The 27619-nt window shown below is 41.6% G+C and overlaps 5 protein-coding genes and 1 pseudogene across 11 annotated transcripts; 4 read left to right on the top strand and 2 right to left on the bottom strand.

Moving 5' to 3' along the window:
* Positions 1 to 309: 309 nt before the first annotated feature.
* On the bottom strand, positions 310 to 2395 carry LOC148412031 (uncharacterized). 2 transcript variants are annotated; one of them, XM_088434586.1, is made up of 2 exons: positions 1949 to 2395; positions 310 to 1866 (listed from the first exon to the last, which is right to left on the bottom strand). In XM_088434586.1, the coding sequence occupies exons 1-2, from the start codon at positions 2061 to 2063 to the stop codon at positions 764 to 766; spliced, it is 1218 nt and encodes a 405-aa protein (XP_088290712.1). In that variant the 5' UTR covers positions 2064 to 2395; the 3' UTR covers positions 310 to 763. The 2 variants fall into 2 exon arrangements, with proteins under 2 accessions (XP_088290712.1, XP_088290713.1); XM_088434587.1 differs by having other exon boundaries at positions 1954 to 2395.
* Positions 2396 to 2515: 120 nt separating this feature from the next.
* On the top strand, positions 2516 to 5890 carry LOC148412030 (uncharacterized). The gene is made up of 3 exons (XM_088434528.1): positions 2516 to 2585; positions 2949 to 3115; positions 3634 to 5890. Exons 2-3 carry the CDS (start codon positions 2992 to 2994, stop codon positions 5295 to 5297), a joined length of 1788 nt encoding a protein of 595 aa, XP_088290654.1. The 5' UTR covers positions 2516 to 2585; positions 2949 to 2991; the 3' UTR covers positions 5298 to 5890.
* Positions 5891 to 7041: 1151 nt separating this feature from the next.
* LOC148412028 (uncharacterized) lies at positions 7042 to 12911 on the top strand. Of its 4 annotated transcripts, none has more exons than XM_088434521.1 (3): positions 7043 to 7487; positions 7995 to 9473; positions 10875 to 12911. In XM_088434521.1, the coding sequence occupies exons 2-3, from the start codon at positions 9458 to 9460 to the stop codon at positions 12614 to 12616; spliced, it is 1758 nt and encodes a 585-aa protein (XP_088290647.1). In that variant the 5' UTR covers positions 7043 to 7487; positions 7995 to 9457; the 3' UTR covers positions 12617 to 12911. The 4 variants fall into 4 exon arrangements, with proteins under 4 accessions (XP_088290646.1, XP_088290647.1, XP_088290648.1 ...); XM_088434522.1 differs by having other exon boundaries at positions 7472 to 7487; positions 7555 to 9473; XM_088434523.1 differs by lacking the exon at positions 7043 to 7487 and adding an exon at positions 7536 to 7922.
* LOC148412029 (uncharacterized) lies at positions 7489 to 10517 on the bottom strand (annotated as a pseudogene).
* Positions 12912 to 13116: 205 nt separating the features above from the next.
* On the top strand, positions 13117 to 17472 carry LOC148412027 (uncharacterized). The gene is made up of 4 exons (XM_088435491.1): positions 13117 to 13521; positions 13646 to 15218; positions 15982 to 16130; positions 16255 to 17472. Exons 1-4 carry the CDS (start codon positions 13407 to 13409, stop codon positions 17238 to 17240), a joined length of 2823 nt encoding a protein of 940 aa, XP_088291617.1. The 5' UTR covers positions 13117 to 13406; the 3' UTR covers positions 17241 to 17472.
* A 473-nt stretch (positions 17473 to 17945) lies between these two features.
* LOC148412026 (uncharacterized) lies at positions 17946 to 27189 on the top strand. Of its 3 annotated transcripts, XM_088434504.1 has the most exons (5): positions 17946 to 18337; positions 18739 to 19200; positions 21881 to 22633; positions 25620 to 25904; positions 26830 to 27189. In XM_088434504.1, the coding sequence occupies exons 1-5, from the start codon at positions 18214 to 18216 to the stop codon at positions 26850 to 26852; spliced, it is 1647 nt and encodes a 548-aa protein (XP_088290630.1). In that variant the 5' UTR covers positions 17946 to 18213; the 3' UTR covers positions 26853 to 27189. The 3 variants fall into 3 exon arrangements, with proteins under 3 accessions (XP_088290630.1, XP_088290628.1, XP_088290629.1); XM_088434502.1 differs by having other exon boundaries at positions 25620 to 27189; XM_088434503.1 differs by lacking the exons at positions 25620 to 25904; positions 26830 to 27189 and having other exon boundaries at positions 21881 to 23885.
* Positions 27190 to 27619: the final 430 nt, after the last annotated feature.

The following is a 27619-nucleotide window of genomic DNA, read 5'->3' as shown; positions in this document are numbered from 1 at the left end:
TGATTAGAGTGTGACGTTGTGTCGTCACCATCTGACATCGGAGCTGACCGTCCGTCTGCTTGTCATCCTCCGCCATGCTCACCCTCAATTTCTGATGGCACGTGATGACTGGAGTTATTGCTTGAAGGCCCGGCCCCACCTTCTTCTCCTCATACTTTCCTCCATCATCCTTCACGTGGCACCAGTTAATGGCAACTCTGTGAAATCTCCATTCTCTTTTAAGTATTGCTGCAGCTTTTCCTCCTCTTTGCCACCAGGGGGCTCTATCATACCACGCATGGTTATTAAAAGTCACAATTATTCATCATGTTTGGTCAAACATGTCTATTTATTGTCTTTTTTTAACAAGCAGTATATACACAAGGCTTCAAGGCTCGATACTTACAAAATAAATAATAAACTAAACCAAAGTAAATAATAATTATGGCAAAAACACACAGGGCAACACAACTAACTTATTTGCTAAGTGCAAACTAATGGAAAAAATGAAGCCTATGTAGACACATGCAAACATGTGGGAAACATTGCCCCCTAGTGGTAGTTTGAAAGTGCTATCGCATAGGATTAGCTTAATTAATTGTAGCAGCCAATATCATGATTGTGATTAAAGTTTGATTAATTGTGCAGCCCGGGTTTTTTTCACATAAATGCAAAAACGACATCAGACACAATAACAAAGTGAACAGGCAAAAGGTTTCTAACCAGTGTGGGTTCTTGTAGGTTGTGTCAAGGAGTTAATTTGATTAAATTTTTACCCACAAACCTAACAGGAAAACACATTCTTACCAGCGTGTCTTCTTCTGTGTACTTTTAGGTGATGTTTTCTAATAAACCCTTTACCACAAATTGAACAGGCAAAAGGTTTCTCGCCAAAGTGGAGATTCATGTGTATTCTCAAGTTACTATTTTGTTTAAATCTTAGCCCACAAGCTGAACAGGTGAAAGGTTTCTCACTAGTGTGGGTTTGTGTGTGACGTCTCATGTTTCCCAGCTGAGTAAACCTTTGACCACAAAGCAAACAGGCAAAAGGTTTCTCACCAGTGTGGGTCATTTCGTGTGCTTTTAAGTTAGAACGACGAGAAAATCTGTGACCACAAACTACACAGGTATACGGTTTCTCATCAGTGTGGGATCTTGCGTGCATTATCATGTAACCCTTTCTGGAAAACCTTTGACCACAAACCGAACACGCAAAAGGTTTCTCACCACTGTGGGTTTTTGTGTGTTCTTTCATGCAAACCTTTCTAGAAAATGTTAAACCACAAACTGAACAGGCAAAAGGTTTCTCACAATTGTGGTTCACTATGTGTGCTTTTAAGTGGGAATTGAGAGAAAATCTTTTACCACAAACCGAACAGGGAAAAGGTTTCTCACCAGTGTGGCACATCATATGTCTTTTCAAGCTGCATTTGGAGTCAAAGCTTCTCCCACAATGAGAACATTTCCAACGCCTGCTAACACTGTGAAGTGTCATCTCACCCTCCCACTCTTCATCATCGACATCAGTATGAGAAGAGTGTGACGTTGTATCTTCACCATCCATTGGAGCTAACCAGCCGTCTGCTTGCGATCCTCCTCCGTGCTTACCTTCAATTTCTGTTGTCACGTGTTGACTGGAGCTAGGAGGCTCCACCTCTTTCTTCTCTTCATCTAGACTTCCTTCAGCCTTCAAAATGACAACAGTCACTGGCAAGTCTGTGAAATCTTCCTCCTCTTTTATGCTTGGTGGCAACTGCTCCTCTTTATTGACGTTGGGGTGCTGCAGCAGCTTTACCTCTTTGCCACTAGGAGGCTCTAATACCTCCTCTTTAATGCCATGCAATTTAGGCTCCTGACAATCGGGACCAAGATATTTTCCACTCACGTCTGTGGGACACAAGACAAGCTTAACCTCTATTCAAAACAATAACAGAAACGTTGACAAGTAGTGAATAAGAAAGTGACAAACCTAACCGGTGTAACATAACTCGAGGCTGCATGCAAAGCTTGTCCAGCAGTCGACCTTCTTGACGCTCATTCTCCTCTTGGGCTTTACAAAGTTCCTCCTCGATCTTGACTTTCATACTTGCGCACGTTTTTCGCTCGACGTTTACGACACTTTACGATCGTACTTGATGCCTGCTAGGGCAACAAACGCGTCTGTTTTGTGAGTGGCTAGCAAGCTAAGCTAAGCTAGGCCAAAACGTTTCAACGAAGACGCAAAGTAGCGGTGGACAATCGGTTGCTTCGTAACTTTCATTTCACATTCAGGGCGAAGGTGAACCTCTACAACGCATTGCGGTCAAGCCTTCCTCCACTCGAAACTAAAGAACGAAATCAAACCAAGCGTCACTTACTAGTTTTCGTACAGGCCTTTACGGCAAAGGGCGGAAGACGAGAGGCGACCGTCGCCTTCAAAACAAAACATATCCGCTTTGCCTACATAACATAAAAACCTTATGTGGCTTCAGATTGTCTATTAAGGCGGTTAGATTGCTTGTGCGCACTTTTAACAGCTGTATGGTGTTGTGTCCAGACGAGGTCCTTTCTGATGTGGACGCCAAGTTACAGTATTTAAAGCTGCTCAACCTCTCCACCTCAAAAGGGTTTCATTTTTATATTTTGAATAAACAGTGAAAACAAAAAAAGTGTATTTAAAATTAAAAAAAAAAACATTGTCCATTATCGCTCGGGTTCTAGTCACGTTAGTTTTGTCCAACTGGCCTTGCCGTAGTCCACGCGTTGTAGCGCATTCCTTAATCTATTCTGGTTAAACGCACACGGTCGAATTGAAAGTTTCGAATCGACTGAGTATCCATCGCTACTTTATTGCAATCGAATACAAATTGTGCATGTTTGTATGTGGTTCAAGTCAACTCAGGCTTGTTGAAACATCTCGGCCTTGCTTAGCTTAGTTTAGCTTAGCTTGCTAGCCGCTAACAAAGCAGACGTGTTTGTTTGTTCTGCAGACATCAGGTGACTGCGCAAAAGGGTAGTAAACATCCTGTGAAAATGAGAAGAAGTAAATTCAAGTTGGAGGAGGAGGTTTGTTGGGACCAAGAGGAGAGTGAACAACAAAAAATTCCACTTTTGGATAAGCTTTACATGCAGCCTCGAGTTGTTTTACGCCGATTAGGTTTGTCGCTTTATTCGGTCACTACTTTTCAACATTATTCCCGTGTGTGTGTGTGTGTGTGTTTATTTTTTTTACAGTAGCTTATAAATGCACGTTTTCTGTAAAGTTATTATTATTATTACTGTGTGGATCTGATGATGCCCCCCTGGTATCTATCACGAGATATTTTTTTCATGTTCAAAGAAAAGTTTTATTGATCTTTATTACATTTTACTTTCATTAAGAGCGAGTTGCCAAACGTTTTTATGCTCCAACGGTAATCATGCATCCATTTTTAAGCGCTTGTATGAGTTTCAAATACCCATGGGTTAATTCGCAACATCTTTTGTAAAAATGTCAACCGTCTTTTCAGTCATCTTAGTAATTGGAAGAGTGTGTCATATTTTTGTTTTCTTCCTGTTTTCCTGTTTTTTGTTGTTTTTGCAAATGTGGCCTATTTCAAAACTCTAAATATTTAACTACAAACAGCAAAGTACCAAACTGACTTTACTAAACAAGATGTGCCTTGTGTCCTGCAGACATGGGTGAAGAATATCTTGGTCCTCCTGAATGGCAGCAGCCAGACTTGCCTGGTTTTAAAGGGGAGGAGTTAGAGCCCCCTGGTGACAAAGAGGAGGAGCAGCTGCCACCCTGCACGAAAGAAGAAGAAGATTTCACAGAGTTTCCTGTTACTATTGTCTATGTGAAGAATGAAGATGAAAGAGAGGATGAGGAGAATATTGATGCAGAGCCTCCAAGCAGCATCGCCAGTCAACAAGCGACAAGAGAAATTGATGGTGAGCACGGTGGAGATTCACAAGCAGATGGCTGGTTAGCTCCAATGTCGGATGGTGAAGACACATCGTCACATTCCCCTCACGCTGATGACAATGATGAAGAGTGGAAAGGAGCAATGCCACATCACACTGAAAGCAAACCTTGGAAATGTTCACAGTGTGGGAAAAGCTTTGAATACGAAGACAAATTAAAAAGACATGTGCTAGTCCATACTGGTGAGAAACCCTTTTGCTGTTCGATTTGTGGCCAAAGATTTTCGAGAAATAGACACTTGAAACAGCACACGCAATCCCACACTGGCGAGAGACCTTTTGCATGTTTGGTGTGCGGTAAAAGATTTTATCAAAGTAGTCACTTGAGACAACATGCAAAAACCCACACTGGTGAGAAACCTTTTGCATGTTTGGATTGTGGTAAAAAATTCTCTCTTAAGGCAGGCTTAGCCCAACACGCAAAAACCCACACGGGTGAGAAACCTTTTTCCTGTTTGATTTGTGGTCAAAGGTTTACTAAAAAGGGACACCTAAAAGTACACTCAAGAAACCACACTGGCGAGAAACCTTTTGCCTGTTTGGTTTGTGGTAAAAGATTTTCTGAAAATGGAAACCTGAGAAAACACTCTCAAACTCACAGTGAGAAACCTTTTGCTTGTTCGGTTTGTGATAAAAAATTTATTTCTGAGACAATCTTAACCAAACACACAAGTAGCCACACGGGTGAGAAACCTTTTGCCTGTTTAGTTTGTAGTAAAAGGTTTTCTCAAAAGGCAAACTTGGCTCAACACAATAGAATCCATACTAGCGAGAAACCTTTTTCCTGTTTGTTTTGTGATAAAAGATTTTCACTTAAGTGCTACTTAAAAAAACACACAAGAACTCACACTGATGAGAAACCTTTTGTCTGTTCGGTTTGTGGGAAAAGATTTTATCAAAGTAGTGCATTGAAAGAACACACAAGAGTCCACACTGGTGAGAAACCTTTTGCCTGTTCGGTTTGTGGTCAAAGGTTTTCATCGCAGGGAAACTTGAAATGTCATACAGAAACCCACACTGGTCAGAAACCTTTCGCCTGTTCGGTTTGTGAGCAAAGATTTTCTCTTGAGAAGTACTTAAAAAAACACACAAGGACCCACACTGATGAGAAACCTTTTTCCTGTTCAGTTTGCGGTAAAAGATTTTCTCTTGAGAAGTACTTAAAAAAACACTACCCAACCCACAGTGGCGAGAAACCTTTTCCGTGTTTGGTTTGTGGTCAAAGGTTTTCCCAAAAAGGAAACATGGCTAAACACAGCAGAACCCACTCAGGTGAGAAACCTTTTGCCTGTTCAGTTTGCGGTCAAAGATTCCCGAGTAATAATCTAGCAAAGAGGCACAAGTGTACTGTTGAGAAAAGCAGCAATCAGTGAAGATATAACTTTAATATTAATTATATGGTAAAGGAGAGCACATCTCGTGATACTGCAGCTGTTATTTTTTCAAGTCTTTTATTTTACTTCAAATACAGTCGGCCCCCGGTTTACGAACACCCTGTTTTACGAACAATTCGACTAACGAGCGTGGATCACGGAGATTTTTGTCCCCCACTTACGAACAATCCGATATGCCGGCCATTGTGTATGCAAGTACATTTTCGCTAAACTGCGTCAACAAAATCAGCAGTTGCGTCAACTAAATCAGCAGCGGACTCTTGTGGCAGTAACGTGAACGCTATTGCTCTTACAACGTCACAGTCACTGTCTCAGTCACGGTGTCTAAATATATATTGTTGAATGTGAATGACAGATGTGTCCACAGTTTTATTTATGTTTGTATTACTGACTAAGAGTTGTGCCATAGGAGGGCGCTGTATTTATTTGGGTTACTTCTGGGCTTCCATATCTGGAACTTCCTTCCTGTGCGCTCGTAGTGTGTTTTTTTTTTAGTATTGAGCTGCAGTTGTATGGAGCCTGACGTGTGGCCAGCAGCTGTATTTAATAAACTATGCCCTGAAGGCTAAAGATTATATATCTCTCTCAATCGTCATCTTTTCCTCCCGAATACAACGTGCTGCTTGATAGATAAAAACGCAACATATATTACCATTTAAGTGTAGTGTTTGTACAAGGGAAAAACAGCTGACATGAAATTAAATGTGCCGATTGCAGGGCAAAGAATTGTCATTGGTTTAAATGTTTGTTTGTTTTTTTTATAAATAAATTGTCAATACATTCCAACCGTTTTAAAAAAGTGCCAATAAGTATCAGTCAGTCACGGAGATGCCAATATGCTATTGGTCGATTAAGGTCACCCGGTCTCACTCACGGAGATGCTATTGAACGGCGTCACACGTCAATCACAGAAATGCCGATATGCTATTGGCCGAACGCCTTTATCTAGCTTGATGGGACAGGATGGAAGGAAGTAGACAAAATGAGTGAAAAACGGAATGTTTTGAAGACTTTGCAAACTTTATCTGTTAGACATAGCTTCTAAAATTACTAGTAGCAATAAAGGAAGAAGTAAGAGGATGATGTTTTAGCATCTCCGTGATTGACACCGCAACTGAAAGAGTGACTGTGACATTGCAAGAACAATAGCATATCTACGTCGCCGTGTCGTCATCGCGCGTTGGTCTCTGCTCCCCTCCGCCTCAACCCAGCTCAAGTCACATCGTTCCAAAGGTAAATGTCATTGTTCCTTTATATACGTTATTGAATTTAACTGTGCAGTAGATTAGGTTACTCAATTTTAATATGTGTTTAAAGTCGTGATGTTATTACTACGAGCAGTTCGAGTTACGAGCGTAGCCGCTGAACGGATTAAGTTAGTAACCCGGGGGACCACTGTAGTTTAAAATTATTTCGTTCAAATGATTCTTTGTTTTTTGTAATGCTTTTAAATGCTGTACATTTAATTGTGCAATGTGTAAATAATGTTGCCTTTCCCGTCATTCCAAATGTTTTTAAAATATTGTTTCAGTATTTTAGCAATTTTAAATCTTTTGAGAAGATATGAAAATAAATACTTTGCTCCAAATGTATAGATGAAGCTGTTTGTTTTTACTTTATTTAACCAATACGCGGACGACTATTACCCCAACAGACACTAATATCAAACATTTAAGAGCAAAATAGTAGAGGGACTCGTTGGCATTCGTGACGTCTTCGTCACATGAATTTTGTCCAAGTGCGCTAGCCATAGACTTCGCGTTGCAAAACGTGTCCTCAAGGCTTGTTTTTCCTTTCCCACAACCCGATTTTGTCGTGATTTTGAACTGAAAGTTCCAAACGAAACGGATCGTCCGTCGCTTCTTTATTGCAATCACATCGAAATTCGACATATTCGTGTGCGGTTCAAGCCACCTCGGGCTTGTTGAAACTCGCTTAGCTTAGCCTAGCTTAGCTTGCTAGCCGCTCACAAAGCAGACGCGTTTGATGCCCCAGCAGACATCAAGTGCTGAGCGTAAAGACGAGTGAACGCCGATAGAATAACGTGCGCAAGAATGAAAGTGAAGATCGAAGAGGAGCTTTGCGGAGCCCAAGAGGAGAAGGAGCGACAAGAAGGTCGACTGCTGGACAAGCTTTGCAAGCAGCCCCCAGTTGAATTCAACTCGCGAGGTTTGTCACTCTTTACAGTGTTGGAATTTTATTTCTAAATCAACATAAACTCAAAAACTTATGTCAGCGGGGCCCCCGGACCACAACGAGTCCGGCAACTTGTCCAAAAGCCGAGCGGCGTCCTCGTGGTCCGCGAGCTCCCTGCCGTGAAATCGAGACCGCGTGACATGCTCCAGCAACCCGGGATCCACAGCGCCGACCTGAATACAAAAACATTCAGCGCTCTGGGAATACATTACCAAGAAAATTTCACTTTGTGTTCAATCACCGGCCAATTGGCATTACCACACCATGGGTCCCAGTTCACGTGCCTCCCAGCCCGCTCCTACAGCCAGTTATGTGTGGTGTGAACGACTCACCTATCATGAACAATTGAGATCGCTTATCTGTCAGCGATGTGTACGTCGCAATGCCTCGTGTCTCCACAAAAATTTGGTGACTAGTCAATTTCCACTCATCGCCTTTGATTGTTTGAAATGCTTTCTAATAATTCAATCATTGTTGCAGGCATACAACAGCGTGAGATGGAGAGAGTCGGCCGAGGCAGGAGGAGAACAAGTCGATTCGGGGTTTTCACCGCAGGAACGTCAAGTAGACACTTCCTCCCTTTAGTTCATGTAGATGGCTACTCGTGTCTTTGTTCATAGGTCTTGCCGCATGCGATGAATAGGTGTTTGATTTTCAGTCAACACCAAGCGGTGGGTGAGAGTTTGTCCAGCAAAAGAAGTCATTTTGTGGTGTGGAGACAGGTAGAGTCGTGGGAAGACCAACAAAACCCATCTTTGGCCTAGTCATCGTCATCTGCATAGAGGTGGCTGATGACCGCCTGCTAGTGTGGCTTGCTCAGTTGTTGTCGTCGTCGCCAGGGAGCAGGGCCACGCTGCCCAAGTCCTTGCCTCGTGGAGGTTGTCTTCCTCTGCCTCCCCCCGGGGGAGGAGGGCCCTGGTGCTGGCTTTGTTCTGGCCAAGGAAACGTGCACTGTCTCCACCAACGGTCCATACCGTCACACCTGAAGCAGCCTTGATTTGGAGCTTGGCGAGAGCCGCCTTGACCTCCATTGGTGTTCCCCCTTTCCACGACATGCCCCTCCGCCTCTCGCCGGCCGTCCCTCAACCATCCACATCCGTTGATCTGCCACCCCCTTTTTGGACTTTGTGTCCTTTGCTCTTTTTTTTTCGCGCTTGTGCTAGTTGAAGTCTCCTGCATTCCTTTCACTCCCTCATCTGATTTGTTTTGCCTGTGAACGTATAATTTTACGTGGTGAGTCACACGTTGATTAAAATAACCCTCATTACCTTCCAGCAGATCAAGGTCTTCAGAAAGCTTCTCCCTGACCTCCATGGAAAGTGTGTCTAGATGCACATGTCTACAAATCACGCAAAGCGGCTTGTCGCAAGATGGATGCGAGCCGGTCTTATCTGTCAACGCGGTCTGGCGGGCGTTGAGGTGTGCAGCGGGATCCGTGGTGGGTTTCAAGTCTGGAAGTTTTGCTACGGCTGACGCGGAAGAAGGAAAGAGATCCTGGAGCGCAGCAAACAGTCACATGGTGAAATGAGCAAACAACCAATCGGGTTCAACCATATTAAGGCCGGAGCGCCTCAGGACTTGGTCAAATTGGTGAATTGAGGAACAACATGCCTGGATCAATCTTACCATGTCGCCGCAAGCCAAACTCATACCGTCAGTGTGTCTCCTGAAAGCTTGGATCCAGGGCTTGGCGCCGCCCATTAATGCGGGGAGCATTTTCTGTAAAAAATCTCAATTTTTTCAACGTCATTTCTTGATAAACTAACCCATGAGGGGCTGGTATCATGGGGTAATTTCTCATTGGTCGGGTATATCTGTCATATGGTCTAGTTTGAAATCCAGATTGTGGTCTGATCTGACTCTTTTCATAATTAGGGGTCAAACAGTTGTTGTCATTTCTTGCTTGTCTTCTCCAGTCATCCTCTGTTGAGTGCGCGCGTCGCATGTATGTGGCAAGAGGTGAGGAGTCAGTTGGAGGGGGGAGTGTGAAATCAAACACATTTCATGCAAATTGCGCTGCAACTTTTCATACTCCTTTATTTTTCTCTGGTTAAATTTCTCCTCTTTATCCATCCACTTTCCTCTTTCTTCTCCCTCAACTTTTTTCCACTGCAATGACTTCCCTTTCTGCCATTTGAAAATCCTTAGCCAAATGTGCAAATGTACAGTACATTTATCTCTATTAACCTTTTTATCCTCCTTCCATTTCACCCACACTTTTTCCACTTTGCTTGTTTTACTTTTTTTTGATCCCAGATGTTAAACCGTACCGTAACCACGAATAGTTCCAAACTATTCTAGTAGGTAAATCCCAGATTTTATACCCTACTAACGTCCACACTATTACAGTTTTACGCCGTTCCGCTCCTCCTTCCTCTTATAATTTAGCGTTGCCAATGTGCAGAGTTTGAAAAGGAATCTGCCTACCTCGTTTCACTGTGGGCCCAAGAGGAAAGACGGTCGGACGTGTGGCTTCTTTATCAGGTCGTCACCTGGTGTGGACGTGGGTCCCAGACCCGAGTCCCAGACTCTTGTGGTTTTTCTTGAAGTCCCAGACTTCTTGAAGTCCCAGACTTCTTTTACCTCTCTTGCATCACGTCGGGGTCACCATAAATTGTTGGAATTTTATTTCTAAATCAACGTCAACTCAAATTAGTAATCCGACTCCAATTTGCGAGTTTACACAACTGCCACTCATCCAGCAATTTGCGCGCTCGTTCTGCAATCGAAAGGTATCAGGAAGCCGGCTTTTTCACACACGAGTGGATTTATTCCTAACACACAGATCTAATACAAGCACCTGGGTCTCGGGTCCCTCTCGATACAGCCCTGTACGCCTCTGTTGCCACCAGCAGACGCACTCTACATCCGAGTTGCCCAGCCATGACTTACATTACACAAAATGCAAATGGTACGGCAATAAAGGTATCCTGGCATTCTTCTATTGTGTATAATGCGGTTAACTTTAGCTTGCTCTCATTGGTCTTTCTTCCCCTGCCGAGTCGCTCGCTTGCCCCTCCTGGTTGTAGTTTTCCGCCAGCTGCCTCGGTGTTATCTGCATCTGCATCTTCCTTGCGACCAGCACCTTTTGTTCTGTAACATTCCATTCTTGCCCCCCTTGCATCACACATCCTGCCCTGTCCTGCCCCACCAGTCACACGCCCAGCAATTTACAGTTTCACCCTACACATACACAGGATGTAGCAATGTCTAATGAACTACTTTAAACTCAAACTCTTATGTTCCTTTAACAGCCATTACTTGTCAACAACATTTCTGTGTTTATTTAGAGAATAATGCAATTGAATGTCATCCCGAATAGAAAATCCTATTTGTGAATTGTGAATTTGTGTCCTGCAGACATGACAGAAGAATGTCTAGGTCCTGAGATGCAGGAGCCAAAGATGCCAGGTGTTAAAGAGGAGGAGTTGAAGCCCCCTAGTGGCAAAGACGAGAACCCCAGCGTCAATAAAGAGGAGCAGGTGCCACCATGCATAAAAGAGGAGGAAGATTTCACAGATTTGCCAGTGAGTGGTGTCCATGTGAAGACTGGAGATGAGGAGAAAAAATGGATGGAGCCTCCAACCAGCAACTCCAGTCAACAGGGGACAACAGAGATTAATGGCGAGCATGAGATTGATGGCTGGTTAGCGCCAATGTCAGATGGTGACGACACAACGTCCCACTCTTCTCACACTGAGGATGACCACGATGAAACGTGGGAAGGTGAGATGCCACGTCACACTGGCACCAAACATAGGAAAACGTCTCAGCTCGGGAAAACGTTTGGCTACGAGTCCAAAAGACATACGGCGCGCCCCACTGGTGAGAAACCTTTTGCCTGTTCAGTTTGTAGTCAAAGATTTTCTAGACAGGGCAGCCTGAGACGTCACGCACAAACCCACACTGGTGAGAAACCTTTTTCCTGTTTGGCTTGTGCTCAAACGTTTTTTGGTAAATCCGAATTTCAAGCACACATAAGAACACACACTGGTGAGAAACCGTTTGCCTGTCTGGTTTGTGGTAAAAGATTTACCGATAATGGCAACTTGAGACGACATACAAGAATCCACACTGGTCAGAAACCTTTTGCCTGTTTAGTTTGTAGTAAAAGGTTTTCTCGAAAGGCAAACTTGGTTCAACACAATAGAATCCATACTAGCGAGAAACCTTTTGCCTGTTTTTTTTGTGATAAAAGATTTTCACTTAAGTGCTACTTAAAAAAACACACAAGAACTCACACTGATGAGAAACCTTTTGTCTGTTCGGTTTGTGGGAAAAGATTTTCATCGCAGAGAAATATGAAATGTCATACAGAAACACACACTGGTCAGAAACCTTTTGCCTGTTCAGTTTGTGGTCAAAGGTTTTCATCGCAGGGAAACTTGAAATGTCATACAGAAACACACACTGGTCAGAAACCTTTCGCCTGTTCGGTTTGTGAGCGAAGATTTTCTCTTGAGAGGTACTTAACAAAACATACAAAGACCCATACTAATGAGAAACCTTTTGCCTGTTCAGTTTGTGATAAAAGATTTTCACTTAAGCGCTACTTAAAAAGTCACACAAGAACTCACACTGGTGAGAAACCTTTTGCCTGTTCAGTTTGTGGTCAAAGGTTTTCATCGCAGATAAATATGAAATGTCATACAGAAATACACACTGGTCAGAAATCTTTTGCCTGTTCAGTTTGTGGTCAAAGGTTTTCATCGCGGGGAAACTTGAAATGTCATACAGAAACACACACTGCTCAGAAACCTTTCGCCTGTTCGGTTTGTGAGCGAAGATTTTCTCTTGAGAGGTACTTAACAAAACATACAAAGACCCATACTAATGAGAAACCTTTTGCCTGTTCAGTTTGCGGTAAAAGATTTTCTCTTGAGGAGTACTTAAAAAAACACTACCCAACCCACAGTGGCAAGAAACCTTTTCCCTGTTTGGTTTGTGGTCAAAGGTTTTCCCAAAAAGGAAACATGGCTAAACACAGCAGAACCCACTCAGGTGAGAAACCTTTTGCCTGTTCAGTTTGCGATAAAAGATTCCCTAGTAGTTATCTAGCAAAGAGGCACAAGTGTACTGTTGAGAAGAGCAGCGATCAGTGAAGATACAACTTTAATATTTATAATATGGTAAAGGAGAGCACATCTTGTGATACAGTAGCTGTTATTTTTTCAAGTCTTTGATTTTAATTCAAATAGTTTAAAATTATTTCGTTCAAATGATTCTTTGTTTTTTGTAATGCTTTTGAATGTTTACATGAATGTTACATTTAATTGTGCAATGTGAAAATAATGTTGCCTTTCCTGTCATCCAAATGTATTTAAAATATTGTTTGAGTATGTTAGCAATTTAAAATCTTTGAGAAGATATGAAAATAAATACTTTGCTCCAAATGTATAGATGAAGCTGTTTGTTTTTATTTTATTTAACCAACACGCGGACGAGTATTACCCCAACAGACACTAATATCAAACATTTAAGAGTATGATTTTAGTAAGTATGTATTTGTTGAATAAGCTAAATAGTAAAGGGACTCGTTGGCATTCGTGACGTCTTCGTCACATGAATTTTGTCCAAGTGCGCTAGCCATAGACTTCGCGTTGCAAAACGTGTCCTCAATGCTTTTTTTCCTTTCCCACAACCCGATTTTGTCGTGTTTTTGAACTGAAAGTTCCAAACGAAACGGTTTGTCCGTCGCTTCTTTATTGCAATCACATCGAAATTCGACATATTCGTGTGCGGTTCAAGCCACCTCGGGCTTGTTGAAACTCGCTTAGCTTAGCCTAGCTTAGCTTGCTAGCCGTTTACAAAGCAGACGCGTTTGATGGCCCAGCAGACATCAATTGCTGAGCGTAAAGACGAGTGAACGCCGATTGAATAACGTGCGCAAGAATGAAAGTGAAGATCGAAGAGGAGCTTTGCGGAGCCCAAGAGGAGAAGGAGCGACAAGAAGGTCGACTGCTGGACAAGCTTTGCAAGCAGCCCCCAGTTGAATTCAACTCGCGAGGTTTGTCACTCTTTACAGCCATTACTTGTCAACAACATTTTTGTGTTTATTTAGAGAATAATGCAATAGAATGTCATCCCGAATAGAAAATCCTATTTGTGAATTGTGAATTTGTGTCCTGCAGACATGACAGAAGAATGTCTAGGTCCTGAGTGGCAGGAGCCAGTTGTTAAAGAGGAGGAGTTGAAGCCCCCTAGTGGCAAAGACGAGGATCACCTGCAGAACCCCAACGTCAATAAAGAGGAGCAGGTGCCACCATGCATAAAAGCGGAGGAAGATTTCACAGATTTGCCAGTGAGTGGTGTCCATGTGAAGACTGAAGATGAGGAGGAAAAATGGGTGGAGCCTCCAACCAGCAACTCCAGTCAACAGGTGACAACAGAGATTAATGGCGAGCATGAGATTGATGGCTGGTTAGCGCCAATGTCAGATGGTGACGACACAACGTCCCACTCTTCTCACACTGAGGATGACCACGATGAAACGTGGGAAGGTGCGATGCCACGTCACACTGGCACCAAACATGGGAAAACGTCTCAGCTCGGGAAAACGTTTGGCTACGAGTCCAAAAGACATACGGCGCGCCCCACTGGTGAGAAACCTTTTGCCTGTTCAGTTTGTAGTCTAAGATTTTCTAGACAGGGCAACCTGAGACGTCACGCACAAACCCACACTGGTGAGAAAACTTTTTCCTGTTTGGCTTGTGCTCAAACGTTTTTTGGTAAATACGAATTTCAAGCACACACAAAAACACACACTGGTGAGAAACCGTTTGCCTGTCTGGTTTGTGGTAAAAGATTTACCGATAATGGCAACTTGAGACGACATACAATAATCCACACTTGTCAGAAAACTTTTGCCTGTTTAGTTTGTAGTAAAAGGTTTTCTCGAAAGGCAAACTTGGTTCAACACAATAGAATCCATACTAGCGAGAAACCTTTTGCCTGTTTTTTTTGTGATAAAAGATTTTCACTTGAGTGCTACTTAAAAAGACACACAAGAACTCACACTGGTGAGAAACCTTTTGTCTGTCTGGCTTGTGGGAAAAGATTTTATCAAAGTAGTGCATTGAAAGAACACACAAGAGTCCACACTGGTGAGAAACCTTTTGCCTGTTCGGTTTGTGGTCAAAGGTTTTCATCGCAGGGAAATTTGAAATGTCATACAGAAACACACACTGGTCAGAAACCTTTCGCCTGTTCGGTTTGTGAACAAAGATTTTCTCTTGAGAAGTACTTAACAAAACATACAAAGACCCACACTAATGAGAAACCTTTTGCCTGTTCAGTTTGTGATAAAAGATTTTCACTTAAGTGCTACTTAAAAAGACACACAAGAACTCACACTGGTGAGAAACCTTTTGTCTGTCCGGTTTGTGGGAAAAGATTTTATCAAAGTAGTGCATTGAAAGAACACACAAGAGTCCACACTGGTGAGAAACCTTTTGCCTGTTCAGTTTGTGGTCAAAGGTTTTCATCGCAGGGAAACTTGAACTGTCATACAGAAACACACACTGGTGAGAAACCTTTCGCCTGTTCGGTTTGTGAGCGAAGATTTTCTCTTGAGAAGTATTTAAAAAAACATACAAGGACCCACACTGATGAGAAACCTTTTTCCTGTTCAGTTTGCGGTAAAAGATTCCCTAGTATATATCTAGCAAAGAGGCACAAGTGTACTGTTGAGAAAAGCAGCGATCAGTGAAGATACAACTTTAATATTTATTATATGGTAAAGGAGAGCACATCTTGTGATACAGTAGCTGTTATTTTTTCAAGTCTTTGATTTTAATTCAAATAGTTTAAAATTATTATTTCGTTCAAATGATTCTTTGTTTTTTGTAATGCTTTTGAATGTTTACATGAATGTTACATTTAATTGTGCAATGTGAAAATAATGTTGCCTTTCTTGTCATCCAAATGTATTTAAAATATTGTTTCAGTATTTTCGCATTTTGAAATCTTTGAGAAGATAACAAAATAAATACTTTGCTCCAAATGTATAGATGAAGCTGTTTGTTTTTATTTTATTTAAGCAACACACGTACGATTACTACCCCAACAGACACTAATATCAAACATTTAAGAGTATGATTTTAGTAAGTATGTATATGTTGAATAAGCAAAATAGTAAAGGGACTCGTTGGCATTCGTGACGTCTTCATCACATGAATTTTGTCCAAGTGCGCTAGCCATAGACTTCGCGTTGCAAAACGTGTCCTCAATGTTTTTTTTCCTTTCCCACAACCCGATATTGTCGTGATTTCGAACTGAAAGTTCCAAACGAAACGGATTGTCCGTCGCTTCTTTATTGCAATCACATTGAAATTCGACATATTCGTGTGCGTTTAAAGCCACCTCGGGCATGTTGAAACTCGCTTAGCTTAGCCTAGCTTAGCTTGCTAGCCGCTCACAAAGCAGACGCGTTTGATGGCCCAGCAGACATCAAGTGCTGAGCGTAAAGACGAGTGAACGCCGATAGAATAACGTGCGGAAGAATGAAAGTGAAGATCGAAGAGGAGCTTTGCGGAGCCCAAGAGGAGAAGGAGCGACAAGAAGGTCGACTGCTGGACAAGCTTTGCAAGCAGCCCCCAGTTGAGTTCAACTCGCCAGGTTTGTCACTCTTTACAGCCATTACTTGTCAACAACATTTCTGTGTTTATTTAGAGAATAATGCAATTGAATGTCTTCCCGAATATAAAATCCTATTTGTGAATTGTGAATTTGTGTCCTGCAGACATGACAGAAGAATGTCTAGGTCCTGAGATGCAGGAGCCAAAGATGCCAGGTGTTAAAGAGGAGGAGTTGGAGCCCCCTAGTGGCAAAGACGAGAACCCCAACGTCAATAAAGAGGAGCAGGTGCCACCATGCATAAAAGAGGAGGAAGATTTCACAGATTTGCCAGTGAGTGGTGTCCATGTGAAGACTGAAGATGAGGAGGAAAAATGGGTGGAGCCTCCAACCAGCGACTCCAGTCAACAGGGGACAACAGAGATTAATGGCGAGCATGAGATTGATGGCTGGTTAGCGCCAATGTCAGATGGTGACGACACAACGTCCCACTCTTCTCACACTGAGGATGACCACGATGAAACGTGGGAAGGTGAGATGCCACGTCACACTGGCACCAAACATAGGAAAACGTCTCAGCTCGGGAAAACGTTTGGCTACGAGTCCAAAAGACATACGGTGCGCCCCACTGGTGAGAAACCTTTTGCCTGTTCAGTTTGTAGTCAAAGATTTTCCAGACAGGGCAGCCTGAGACGTCATGCACAAACCCACACTGGTGAGAAACCTTTTTCCTGTTCGGTTTGTGCTCAAACGTTTTTTCGTAAATACGACTTACAAGCACACACAAGAACACACACTGGTGAGAAACCGTTTGCCTGTCTGGTTTGTGGTAAAAGATTTACCGATAATGGCAACTTGAGACGACATACAAGAATCCACACTGGTCAGAAACCTTTTGCCTGTTTGATGTGTGGTAAGAAATTTTCAGAATCCACAACTTTGAGGCGACACACAAGGATCCACACTGGTGAGAAGCCTTTTGAATGTTTGGTTTGTGGTCAAAGGTTTTCTAGACAGGAAAGCCTGAGAATTCACACGCAAAACCACACTCGTGAGAAACCTTTTGCTTGTTCCTTTTGCGGTCAAAGATTCCCAAGTAAGAATCAAGCAAAGATGCACAAGTGTGCTGTTGAGAAAAGCAGTGATCAGTGAAGCTGATATGATGCAACGTGTACATTTTTTTTTCCTTTTGATATTAAATTATGATTATGACTAGGTATGGGCAAGTATTTACTTTTAAGAAAAGAAATGGCCTTTTTTCCATGTTTATTCACACCCTGAAGTGTTCGACTACACTGGGGAAAAAAATACAACAGCTGTTATTTGTTCAGTCATTGTTTTTTCAATTAAACGGTTTAAAATTTTTAGTATGTGTTTTTTAAGTGATGCTTTTTTCATCCCTTTGAATTATTGAACTTGTAATTGTGCAATGTGTTAATAAATTTGCCTTGTGAATCATTCCAAATGTATTTGCAGTATTTTCTGATTTATGACCATTTTAATCTCGGAGAAAGCTCGCAAGCTTCAGTTTTTTTTCTGGTCAAATTGATTTTTTTTTTTTTCATTGTGTCGTGAATCCAACGTAGTAATGTGTAATTGGGGCAAACAACAATCAAGTCCACTTAAACTAATTATGCCTCAATTACAAGGACTGGAAATTAGAATAATCTATATTCATTTTGATCGTTCAATATAATTTTGAGTTTTTTTTAATATAGGGTTTAAGGTGTACGTTTTGATTAAGCTGTAAAAGCAAATTAATTTGTTTCTATATGTCAGCTCAATATAGCGCTCGGCTTCTGATCGCACTAAGTTTGTCCAAGTGGACTTGCTGTAGTCTACGCGTTGCAGAGCTTTTCCTGATGAATTGATTCGGGTTAAACACTGTCGTTCTGAATTTAAACTGAAAGGTTTTGAAGCGATTGAGTTTCCATCGCTACTTTACTGCAATCGAATACAAATTTTGCAGGTTTGTGTGCGGTTCAAGTCAACTCGGGTTCGTTGAAACTTCGCGGCCTTGTTTAGTTGAGCTTAGCTTAGCTTGTTAGCTGCTAACAACGTGGCGCGTTTGTTGGCTCAGCGGTCATCAAGTGAGAGCGCAAAGCGTGGGAAACATCCAGTGAAAATGCTGAGAACCAAAGTCAAGTTGGAAGAAGAGCAATGTGGCACCCAAGAGGAAATGCAGCGACAAGGAAGTCGACTTTTGGACAAGCTTTGCATGCAACCTCGAGTTGCGTTACGCAGATCAGGTTTGTCACTTTGTTCATTCACTACTTTTAAACAGCCTCCCTGTGTTAATTCATTTCGAACAGCATCTGATCCTTTCACAAAAATACATTTAATGTCTTAGATTATTGCCCAAATCGACGAGGCGTTTTATGATGCACATGTGTGCTCCGAGTTGCAAAATCTGTAAATATTGCTGAGCGACATTGATGAGCACTCTGCTTGCTAGGGTGCCTGGGTTACAGAAGCATTCAATTGAATATCCCCCTGAGTATGAAATCTCATTTATGAATTCACTGTCTGTATTGCTTTAATATTTATGTGATTTAATAAATATTTTTTTTGAATTCTTGGCCATACGACAAGCCTAAAATCAGTCACAACAGACTACCTTAACTAAACATTTTTGTCTTTTGTCCCACAGACGTGAGTGAAACATATCTTGGTCCTGAATGGCAGGAGCAAAAGTTGCCTGGCGTTAAACAGGAGGAGTTAGAGCCCCCTAGTGGCAAAGAGGAGGATCTGTTGCAGCACCCCAACATCAAGAAAGAGGAGCATCTGCCCCCATGCATAAAAGAGGAGGGAGATTTCACAGACTTGCCAGTGACTGGTGTCCTTTTGAAGACTGAAGGTGAAGGAGGTCTAGATGAAGAGAAGGAAGAGGCGGAGCTTCCTAGCTCCAGTCAACACTTGACAACAGAAATAAATAGCAAGAACGGCTGGTTAGCTCCAATGTCGGATGGTGACGACACAACATCACACTTTTCCCGCACTGATGTCGATGATGAAGAGTGGGAGGGTGACAACAAGCGTTGGAAATGTTCTCAGTGTGGGAGAAGGTTTGGCGCCGAGTCCTTTTTGAAAAGACATATGATGTGCCACACTGGTGAGAAACCTTTTGTCTGTTCGGTTTGTGGTAAAAGGTTTTCTAGAAAAGATTGCATGAGAGAACACATAAAAAGCCACACTGGTGAGAAACCTTTTGCCTGTTCAGTTTGTGATAAAAAATTTTCTCAGAAGTCTAGCATGATAACACACACAAAAACCCACAGTGGTGAGAAACCTTATATCTGTTTGGTGTGTGGTAAAAAAATATCTTCAAAGAACTACTTAACTATACATGCAAGGACTCACACTGGTGAGAGACCTTTTCCCTGTTTGGTTTGTGGTAAAATATTTTATACCAACAATAACTTGAGACAACATGCACAAATCCACACCGACGAAAAAGCTTTTGCCTGTTCGGTTTGCGGTAAAAGATTCTCTATCAACGGAAGCTTGAAACGTCACACAAGAATCCACACTGGTGAAAAAGCTTTTCCCTGTTCGGTTTGCGGTCAAAGGTTTTCCCTCAGGTACAACTTAAAAGTACACATAAGAACCCACTCTGGCGAGAAACCTTTTGCCTGTTCGGTTTGTGGCCAAAGGTTTTCTCAAAATGGCTATTTGAGGCAACACATAAGAACCCACACTGGCGAAAAACCTTTTGCCTGTTCGGTTTGTGGTAAAAGGTTTTCCTTAAATGGAAACTTGATTAAACACACAAAATCCCACAACGGCGAGAAACCTTTTGTCTGCTCGATTTGTAGTAAAGGATTTTCTCAAGCTGAACATTTAAGACAACACACAAAGACCCACACTGGTGAGAAGCCTTTTGCCTGTTTGATTTGTGGTAAAAGGTTCACTAGACAGGGAAGCATGAGACGACACACAAAAACCCACAGTGGTGAGAAACCTTTTGCCTGTTCAGTTTGTAGTAAAAGGTTTTCTTCAAATGGAGCCTTGAAACAACACACAAGATCCCACACCAGCGAGAAACCTTTTGCCTGCTCGGTGTGTGGTAAAGCATTTTCTCAAGCCACACTTTTAAGACAACACACAAAGACCCACACTGGTGAGAAGCCTTTTGCCTGTTTGGTTTGTGGTCAAAGGTTCACTAGACCGGGAAGCCTGAGACGACACACAAAAACCCACAGTGGTGAGAAACCTTCTGTTTGTTCACTTTGTGGTCAAACATTCCAAACTGTGGATCTAGCAAAGGCGCACAAGTGCGCGAATGAGAAAAGCGGTGATCAGTGAAACTTTATGATGACATCACTAGAATGCTGGTCCGCTATTGGTCGGCATCATTTTTCAAAATGGCGGAACATTAAAGCTTTGTTTACCTGTGATTGCTTACAAAAACGTATTTTTAGTGCATTTAGACGTCACGGTTTACGTTTCGTTGATGGTTGAAGAGCACTGTCACCGTTATCTGAAAAAGTATTCTCAACTCCTGAGGACATATTAACACAGTCAAGGGCATGCTTGAAGAAATAAATGTTTTTGTTTTTTTAAAGAATACTTAATGTGTGATCATAGATGTCAATGTGTGGCTTCTCTAAACGAATAAATAGAATTTGTCCATTCTAATAATTCCTTCTGGTTCTTTTTGTCAATAATCAATATATAGGCCATCATTTCTGTTTTTTTCCAAACATTACCCAATATATCACTACATGGATCGCCATACGCCTCTGTGGTATCGCAATATATCACAATACACTTTTAAGAAGCAATACCAGCACTATTACATAATATAAACCAATCGAGCACTGTAGTGACAACTGTGACCATTGGATGGCAGCGTTTCTACAAATACAACATAGCGCTATCACCTACATGCAAATCAAAGATAAATTCAAATAAATATCAGACATGCTAAATTGCCCTGGGTGTGATTGGGTGCGTGAAGGGTTGTTCGTCTCTCTGTGCCCTGCAATTGGCTGGCAACCAGTTCAGGGTGTCCCCGCCTACTGCCTGAAGCCAGTTGGGATAGGCACCAACAAGCCTGCGACCCTTTTGAAGATAAGCAGCTAGATAATGGATGGATAATATAGAATCTCGCTAATGAAGTTAGAAATGTTTTATCTGCTCAAAGGTGTTTTGTTAGAACTTTCCCTCATTTGTTTTGGTCTTCAATGTGTTCAATGTTTGTGATTTTTGGTAAGAACTTGCAAACGTGCCAAAAATCATGTCATTTGCAATTGAGAAAAACAAAAAACAAACATAAAATAGTTCATTTGTATTAACTGTTATTGGTTCAAAGAATGTCAGGCAGAATGGCTGGCCCCGTTATTTATTTATTTCATTTTTATGACTGGCGTTTCAAGCTATTCAGTAATTAAAAAAAAGGAAAGAAAAACCATCATGAAGATCTGTTCGCAAATTTATGATCAGAATAAAGTGTCTTCCTATGGGATCATAGTAATTTAACATATTTGAACTGTTTGGCAGACGGTTTTCAGTGGCATAATGACAGTTTGGATCAAGCCGTTTTTATATGGGCTGCCAGAGTTTTAGAATCATGAAATTGGATATCCTCCTGAGTATCAAATCCTATTCATGAATTTACCATCTGTTTCACTGAATTATTCACGTAAGGTAATGCATATTTTATAGCGGCCTTCCATAATTGTTTATTCTTTGTTTTGCTCACATGGGCCATCTGACAAGCCTCAATATGAATAACAAACAGCAAAGTCACAACAGACTTCACTCAACCGTATGTGTCTTGTGTCCCACAGATGTGAGTGAAAAATATCTTGGTCCTGAAAGGCAGGAGCCAAAGTTGGCTGGTGTTAAAAAGGAGGAGTTAGAGCCCCCTCGTGGCAAAAAGGAGGATCTTCTGCAATACCCCAACATCAAGAAAGAGGAGCATCTGCCCCCATGCATAAAAGAGGAGGGAGATTTCACAGACTTGCCAGTGACAGGTGTCCTTTTGAAGACTGAAGGTGAAGGAGGTGTAGATGAAGAGAAAAAAGAGGTGGAGCCTCCTCGTTCCAGTCAACATGTGAAAACGGAAATAAATGGCAAGCACGGTGGAGGATCACAGGCAAACAGCTGGCAAGCTCCAATGTCAGATGGTGAAGACACAATGACACACTCTTCTCATACCGATGTCGATGATAACGAGTGGGTGGGTGAGATGACACGTCACACTATTGGCAAGCGTTGGAAATGTCCTCAGTGTGGGAAAAACTTTGTCTCCAAGTTCCTTTTGAAAAGACATATCATGTGCCACACTGGTGAGAAACCTTTTGCTTGTTTGGTTTGTGGGCAAAGATTTCAGCAAAATCATTACTTGAGCATACACACCAGAATCCACACTGGTGAGAAACCTTTTGCCTGCTCTGTTTGTGGTCAGAGATTTCCTCGACAGGTAGACCTGACACGACACACAAAAATCCACACCAGTGAGAAACGTTTTACCTGTTCCGTTTGTGGTCAAATGTTCACGAGAAAGGAAGCTCTCAAAGTACACAAAAGAAGCCACACTGGTGAGAAACTTTTTACATGTTCTGTTTGTGAACAAAAGTTTTTGAGAAAGGAAACCCTAAAAGTACACACACGAACCCACACCGGTGAGAAAACTTTTGCCTGCTCCGTTTGTGGTCAGAGATTTCCTAGACAGGTAGACCTGACGCGACACACAAAAATCCACACTGGTGAGAAACCTTTTACCTGTTCCGTTTGTGGTCAAAAGTTTACTAGAAAGGAAGCCCTAAAAGTACACACCAGATGCCACACTGGTGAGAAACCTTTTACATGTTTGGTTTGTGAACAAAAGTTTTCGAGAAAGGAAACCCTTAAAGTACACACAAGAACCCACACTGGTGAGAAACCTTTTGCCTGTTCAGTTTGTGGGGGAAGATTTAAGCAAAATAGTGACTTGAAAAAACACACAAGAACCCACACTGGTGAGAAACCTTATACCTGTTCATTTTGTGGGCGAAGATTTAAGCAAAATAGTGACTTGAGAAAACACGCAAGAACCCACACTGGTGAAAAACCTTTTACCTGTTCCGTTTGTGGTCAGAGGTTTTCTCTGAAAAAACACTTAAAAGCTCACACAAGAACCCACACTGGTGAGAAACCTTTTGCTTGTTTTGTTTGTGGTCAAAGGTTTACAAGTAAAGAAAACCTAAAAGTACACACAAGAAGCCACACTGGTGAGACACCTTTTACTTGTTTGGTTTGTGGAAAAGGGTTTTCGAGAAGGGAAAACCTAAAAGTACACACAAGAACTCACACTGGTGAGAAACCTTTTGCCTGTTTGGTTTGCGGACACAGGTGTTCTAGACGAGGTGACCTGAAAAAACACACCAGAACACACACCGGTTAAAAACATTTAGCCTGTCCTGTTTGTGGTCAAATATTTTATCTAAAAAAAGCACACAAAAGAACTCACACTGGTGAGAAACCATATGCTTGTTTGATTTGTGGTCAAAGGGAAACCCACAGTGGTGAGAAACCTTTTGCCTGCTCCGTTTATGGTCAAAGATTCCAAACTGAGTATCTCGAGCATAGTTGCAAGCAAATCTGGCCTTTTTCAACATATTTTTTAATTCACTATTTTATTCACTAAATTGCAGATGCACCCTTACTACATGCTGTGATGTGATAAAAAGAAATGTCAAATAGATGTCATTTGTTCACTGCGTTTTTAAGACGCAAATGGGTTAGAAATAGTTGTGTTTCATTTAATCGATTGTTTGTTTGTATTTTTTGTGGTTTTAAATGCATTTGTAATTGTGCACTGTGTAAATAAAGTTGAATTGGCTATCATATTTAAAAAAGGAGAAGATCATAAACTGCGAGGTTCAGGTATGATTATGACGTCTCCAGCTTGCTCTTTTTAGAGTGGCAAAATCTGGATGTACTGTATATGCTCCAGTTAGAGAATACGGACAGTTGCTCCATCCAGCACAGTTAATAATCGTGGTCTGCAAATACAGACAAAGAAGAACAAATATTAACATACATGCATACTGTACATACAGCACTTAATCCACTACTCATCAAGCAGCATAACATCCTAAACTTCTAAACATGCGGCCTACGGCAAGTCCACTTGGACGAATTATGCCTCAATTGGACTGTAAATAGCTGCAGGGAATAATCGATTTTCTTTAAGGATTTTATATAAGATGTAATATTTACATTTGGAATAACGTGGTTAAAGCAAAGGCGTTCATTTTTAAACGATGGTCAATATTCGCTTGTGTTGGATTCACAAAGTTTGTCCGAATGGGCTTGCCGTAGTTACTAGCGCTGGTCCTGATTCCATTCCGGCTAAAGGAACACTTTAGTCCTAAATTCGAACTGAAAGTTTCAGAGTGACTGAGTATCCACCGCTACTTTATTGCAATCAAATACACAATTTTGCACGTTTGTCAAATCAGGTCCGTTGAAACGTCATTGGCTTTTTTTAGCTTAGCTTAGCTTTTTTTTTTTTTAGCTTAGCTTTGTTTAGTTTAGCTTATTTTCTCAAAGTTTAGCTTGCTAGCCGCCTACAAAGCAGACGCCTCTGTTTGCTCAGCAAACATCAAGTGAGATCGCAAAGTGTAATAAACAGCAAGTTAAAATGTGCGCAAGAGCCAAAGACAAGTTTAAATCGGAGCTTTGTGGAACCCAACAGGAGCAGGAGCGACAAGAAGGTCGACTGTTGGACAAGCTTTGCATGCAACCTCGTGTTGTGTTATGCAGATTAGGTTTGTCACTTTGCTCATTCGCTACTTTTCAACAACCTTCCTGTGTTTGTTCATTACGAACAGCATTTCGTCTTTATTGTTGTATTTTGCTTTCATTAAATGCGAGGCGCCAACAATTTTTATGCTCCAATAGTAAACACGCATCCATTTTGTAAGTTAACAAAAAGTGAAATCAGTCATCATTCCATTCAAACAAGCTTGTTTTTTTTTCTTCCGAGAGATGCCGACCTTGCAACGATTAATTTTTTTTTGTATATTTTTGGTCTAACTACTACATGAATATAAAACCATAGAGATGGGTTGCTAAAGCCTTGAGAGCAAGTTTCCATCTAATTTTAGATCGGGGGCCACATGGAGTAAAATCTATTTTCAAGTGGGACGAACTGGAAAAGTCTTGGTCCACTGTATGATAGTAAAAACCAATTAGCTTCATTTGTGCCAGCCTGGTCAGCATTGTTTGCTCAGTAAACATCAAACAGGGTGCTGTGTGTACATTGCGTGACTCATTACATTTTTTATTTATTTTCATTTGTATATGTGGTCTCTCAAGCTACTTGGAATTTTTTTTAAAAAAAGGAAAAACCATCATAAATGAAGATTTGTTCACAAGTATATGAGCAGTGTCTTCCTATGGGATCATCGAGTTCTTTCGTCATAATTAAGGTTTTTGTGTGTTTCACTCACACAGGCCATCTGGTAAACATAAATATAGTATGCGAAAAGCAAAGTCACAGCAAAATGACGTAACTAAAACATGTTTTGTGTCCCATAGACGTGAGTGAAAAATGTCTGGATCCCCAGTGTCGGGAGCCAAAGTTTCCTGGCGTTAAAGAGGGGGAGTTAGCGCCCCCTAGTGGCAAAAAGGAGGATCTGCTGCAGCACCCCAACATCAAGGAAGAGGAGCAGCCTCCACCATGCATAAAAGAAGAGGGAGATGTCTCAGAGATGCCAGTGACTGTTGTCCTTTGGAAGACTGAAGGTGAAGGAGGTCTAGATGAAGAGAAGGAAGAGGCGGAGCCTCTTAGCTGCAGCCAACACGTGACAACAGAAATAAAAGGTAAGCACGGTGGAGGATCGCAAGCAAACAGCTGGCAAGCTCCAATTTCAGACGGCGAAGACACAATGACACACCCTTCTCATACCAATGTCAATGATGATGAGAGGGAAGGTGAGATGGCAAGTCACACTGTTGGCAAGCGATGGAAATGTTCTCAGTGCGGGAAAAACTTTAGCTCCAAGTTCATTTTGAAAAGACATATGATGTGCCACACTGGCGAGAGACCTTTTGCCTGTTCGGTTTGTGGCCGAAGATTTATGCAAGGTATTCACTTGAAAAACCACGCAAGAACCCACACTGGTGAGAAACCTTTTACGTGTTTGGTTTGTGAACAAAGCTTTTCGATAGAGGAAACCCTAAAAGTACATGCAAGAATCCACACTGGTGAGAGACCTTTTGCGTGTTCCGTTTGTGGGCAAAAATTTAAGCAAAGAAGTTGCTTGAAAAATCACACAACAACCCACAGTGGTGAGAGACCTTTTGCGTGTTTATTTTGTGGGCGAAGTTTTAAGCGAAATAGTGACTTGACAAAACACGCAAGAACCCACACTGGTGAGAAACCTTTTGCCTGTTCAGTTTGTGGGCGAACATTTATGCAAAAGTATTACTTGAAAAAACACACAAGAACCCACACTGGTGAGAAACCTTATACCTGTTCATTTTGTGGGCGAAGATTTACGCAAGATAGTGACTTGAGAAAACACACAAGAACCCACACTGGTGAAAAACCTTTTGCCTGTTCCGTTTGTGGTCAAAGGTTCTCTCTGAATAAACACTTAAAATCTCACACAAGAACCCACACTGGTGAGAAACCTTTTGCTTGTATGGTTTGTGGTCAAAGGTTTACAAGTAAGGACAACCTGAAAGTACACACACGAATCCATACGGGTGAGAAACCTTATGCCTGTTTGGTTTGTGGACACAGGTTTTCGAGACGAGGTGACCTGAAAAGACACGCAAGAACACACACCAGTTAAAAACCTTTTGCCTACTCCGTTCATGTTCAAAGATTCTAAACATAGTTGCAATAAAATCTGGCCTGTTTCAACATATTTTTTATTCACCAAATTGCAGACGCGCCCTCTTCTTGCTACATGCTGTGATTTGATAAAAAGAAATGTCAAATAGATGTCATTTGTTCACTGTGTTTTTCAGACTGGAATGGGTTCAAAATAGTTGTACGTTTCATTTATTCGATTGTTTGTTCGTTCGATTGTTTTCTTTTTTATGCATTTAAATGCATTTGTGATTTTGCACTGTGTAAATAAAGTTGACTTGCCGATCATTATGACGTGTTTGAAGTAGTTTTGAATTTCGGATTACAGTTACATCCAAAGATGCTTCTCTACCTTTCACTTTTGCAGACTTTAGCCTTAGTCGGGAAGAGATGATGTCATCAAACGAACGACCTCCTGGATCATTGACAGTATTTTTGTCATTTTAGTGTATCATTTATATAAGGTCATATTTAACATGTTAAACTCAAATAATTATTTACAATGTGGGTTACACAATTTGAAGGTTTTTATACGACGATGGAAAACGCGAGGTGACTGCTATACACTAGCGATGGAGGATGAGTGTCAATGATTTGAGTATTTTCAATTCAAATTCAGGATGAATAGTTTACGAGAAACGCAAAGTTGCCTATTCGGAGTTGCTCTCAAACCAGCGGTCTATGGCAACTCCATTAGGACATACTTTGTCTCAATACC

Source organism: Hippichthys cyanospilos, chromosome 15, assembly GCF_059441005.1.
Source record: "Hippichthys cyanospilos isolate Australia breed blue-spotted pipefish chromosome 15, RoL_Hcya_1.0, whole genome shotgun sequence".
Lineage (NCBI taxonomy): Eukaryota > Metazoa > Chordata > Actinopteri > Syngnathiformes > Syngnathidae > Hippichthys > Hippichthys cyanospilos.
Note: the sequence above shows the minus strand (reverse complement) of the source record. Positions and strands in the feature narration are given on the sequence as shown.

Excerpts from the sequence above, each read along its gene's own strand:
- LOC148412031 (XM_088434586.1), bottom strand. The coding sequence starts at position 2,063 with ATGAAAGTCAAGATCGAGGAGGAACTTTGTAAAGCCCAAGAGGAGAAT. Across the intron at positions 1,867-1,948 it reads AGTTATGTTACACCGGTTAG|ACGTGAGTGGAAAATATCTT; the intron begins GTTTGTCACTTT and ends TGTGTCCCACAG.
- LOC148412030 (XM_088434528.1), top strand. The coding sequence starts at position 2,992 with ATGAGAAGAAGTAAATTCAAGTTGGAGGAGGAGGTTTGTTGGGACCAA. Across the intron at positions 3,116-3,633 it reads AGTTGTTTTACGCCGATTAG|ACATGGGTGAAGAATATCTT; the intron begins GTTTGTCGCTTT and ends TGTGTCCTGCAG.
- LOC148412028 (XM_088434520.1), top strand. The coding sequence starts at position 7,373 with ATGAAAGTGAAGATCGAAGAGGAGCTTTGCGGAGCCCAAGAGGAGAAG. Across the intron at positions 7,488-10,874 it reads AGTTGAATTCAACTCGCGAG|ACATGACAGAAGAATGTCTA; the intron begins GTTTGTCACTCT and ends TGTGTCCTGCAG.
- LOC148412027 (XM_088435491.1), top strand. The coding sequence starts at position 13,407 with ATGAAAGTGAAGATCGAAGAGGAGCTTTGCGGAGCCCAAGAGGAGAAG. Across the intron at positions 15,219-15,981 it reads GTTGAGAAAAGCAGCGATCA|ACGAGTGAACGCCGATAGAA; the intron begins GTGAAGATACAA and ends CTGAGCGTAAAG. Across the intron at positions 16,131-16,254 it reads AGTTGAGTTCAACTCGCCAG|ACATGACAGAAGAATGTCTA; the intron begins GTTTGTCACTCT and ends TGTGTCCTGCAG.
- LOC148412026 (XM_088434502.1), top strand. The coding sequence starts at position 18,214 with ATGCTGAGAACCAAAGTCAAGTTGGAAGAAGAGCAATGTGGCACCCAA. Across the intron at positions 18,338-18,738 it reads AGTTGCGTTACGCAGATCAG|ACGTGAGTGAAACATATCTT; the intron begins GTTTGTCACTTT and ends TTTGTCCCACAG. Across the intron at positions 22,634-25,619 it reads ACACAAAAGAAGCCACACTG|ACGTGAGTGAAAAATGTCTG; the intron begins GTGAGAAACTTT and ends TGTGTCCCATAG.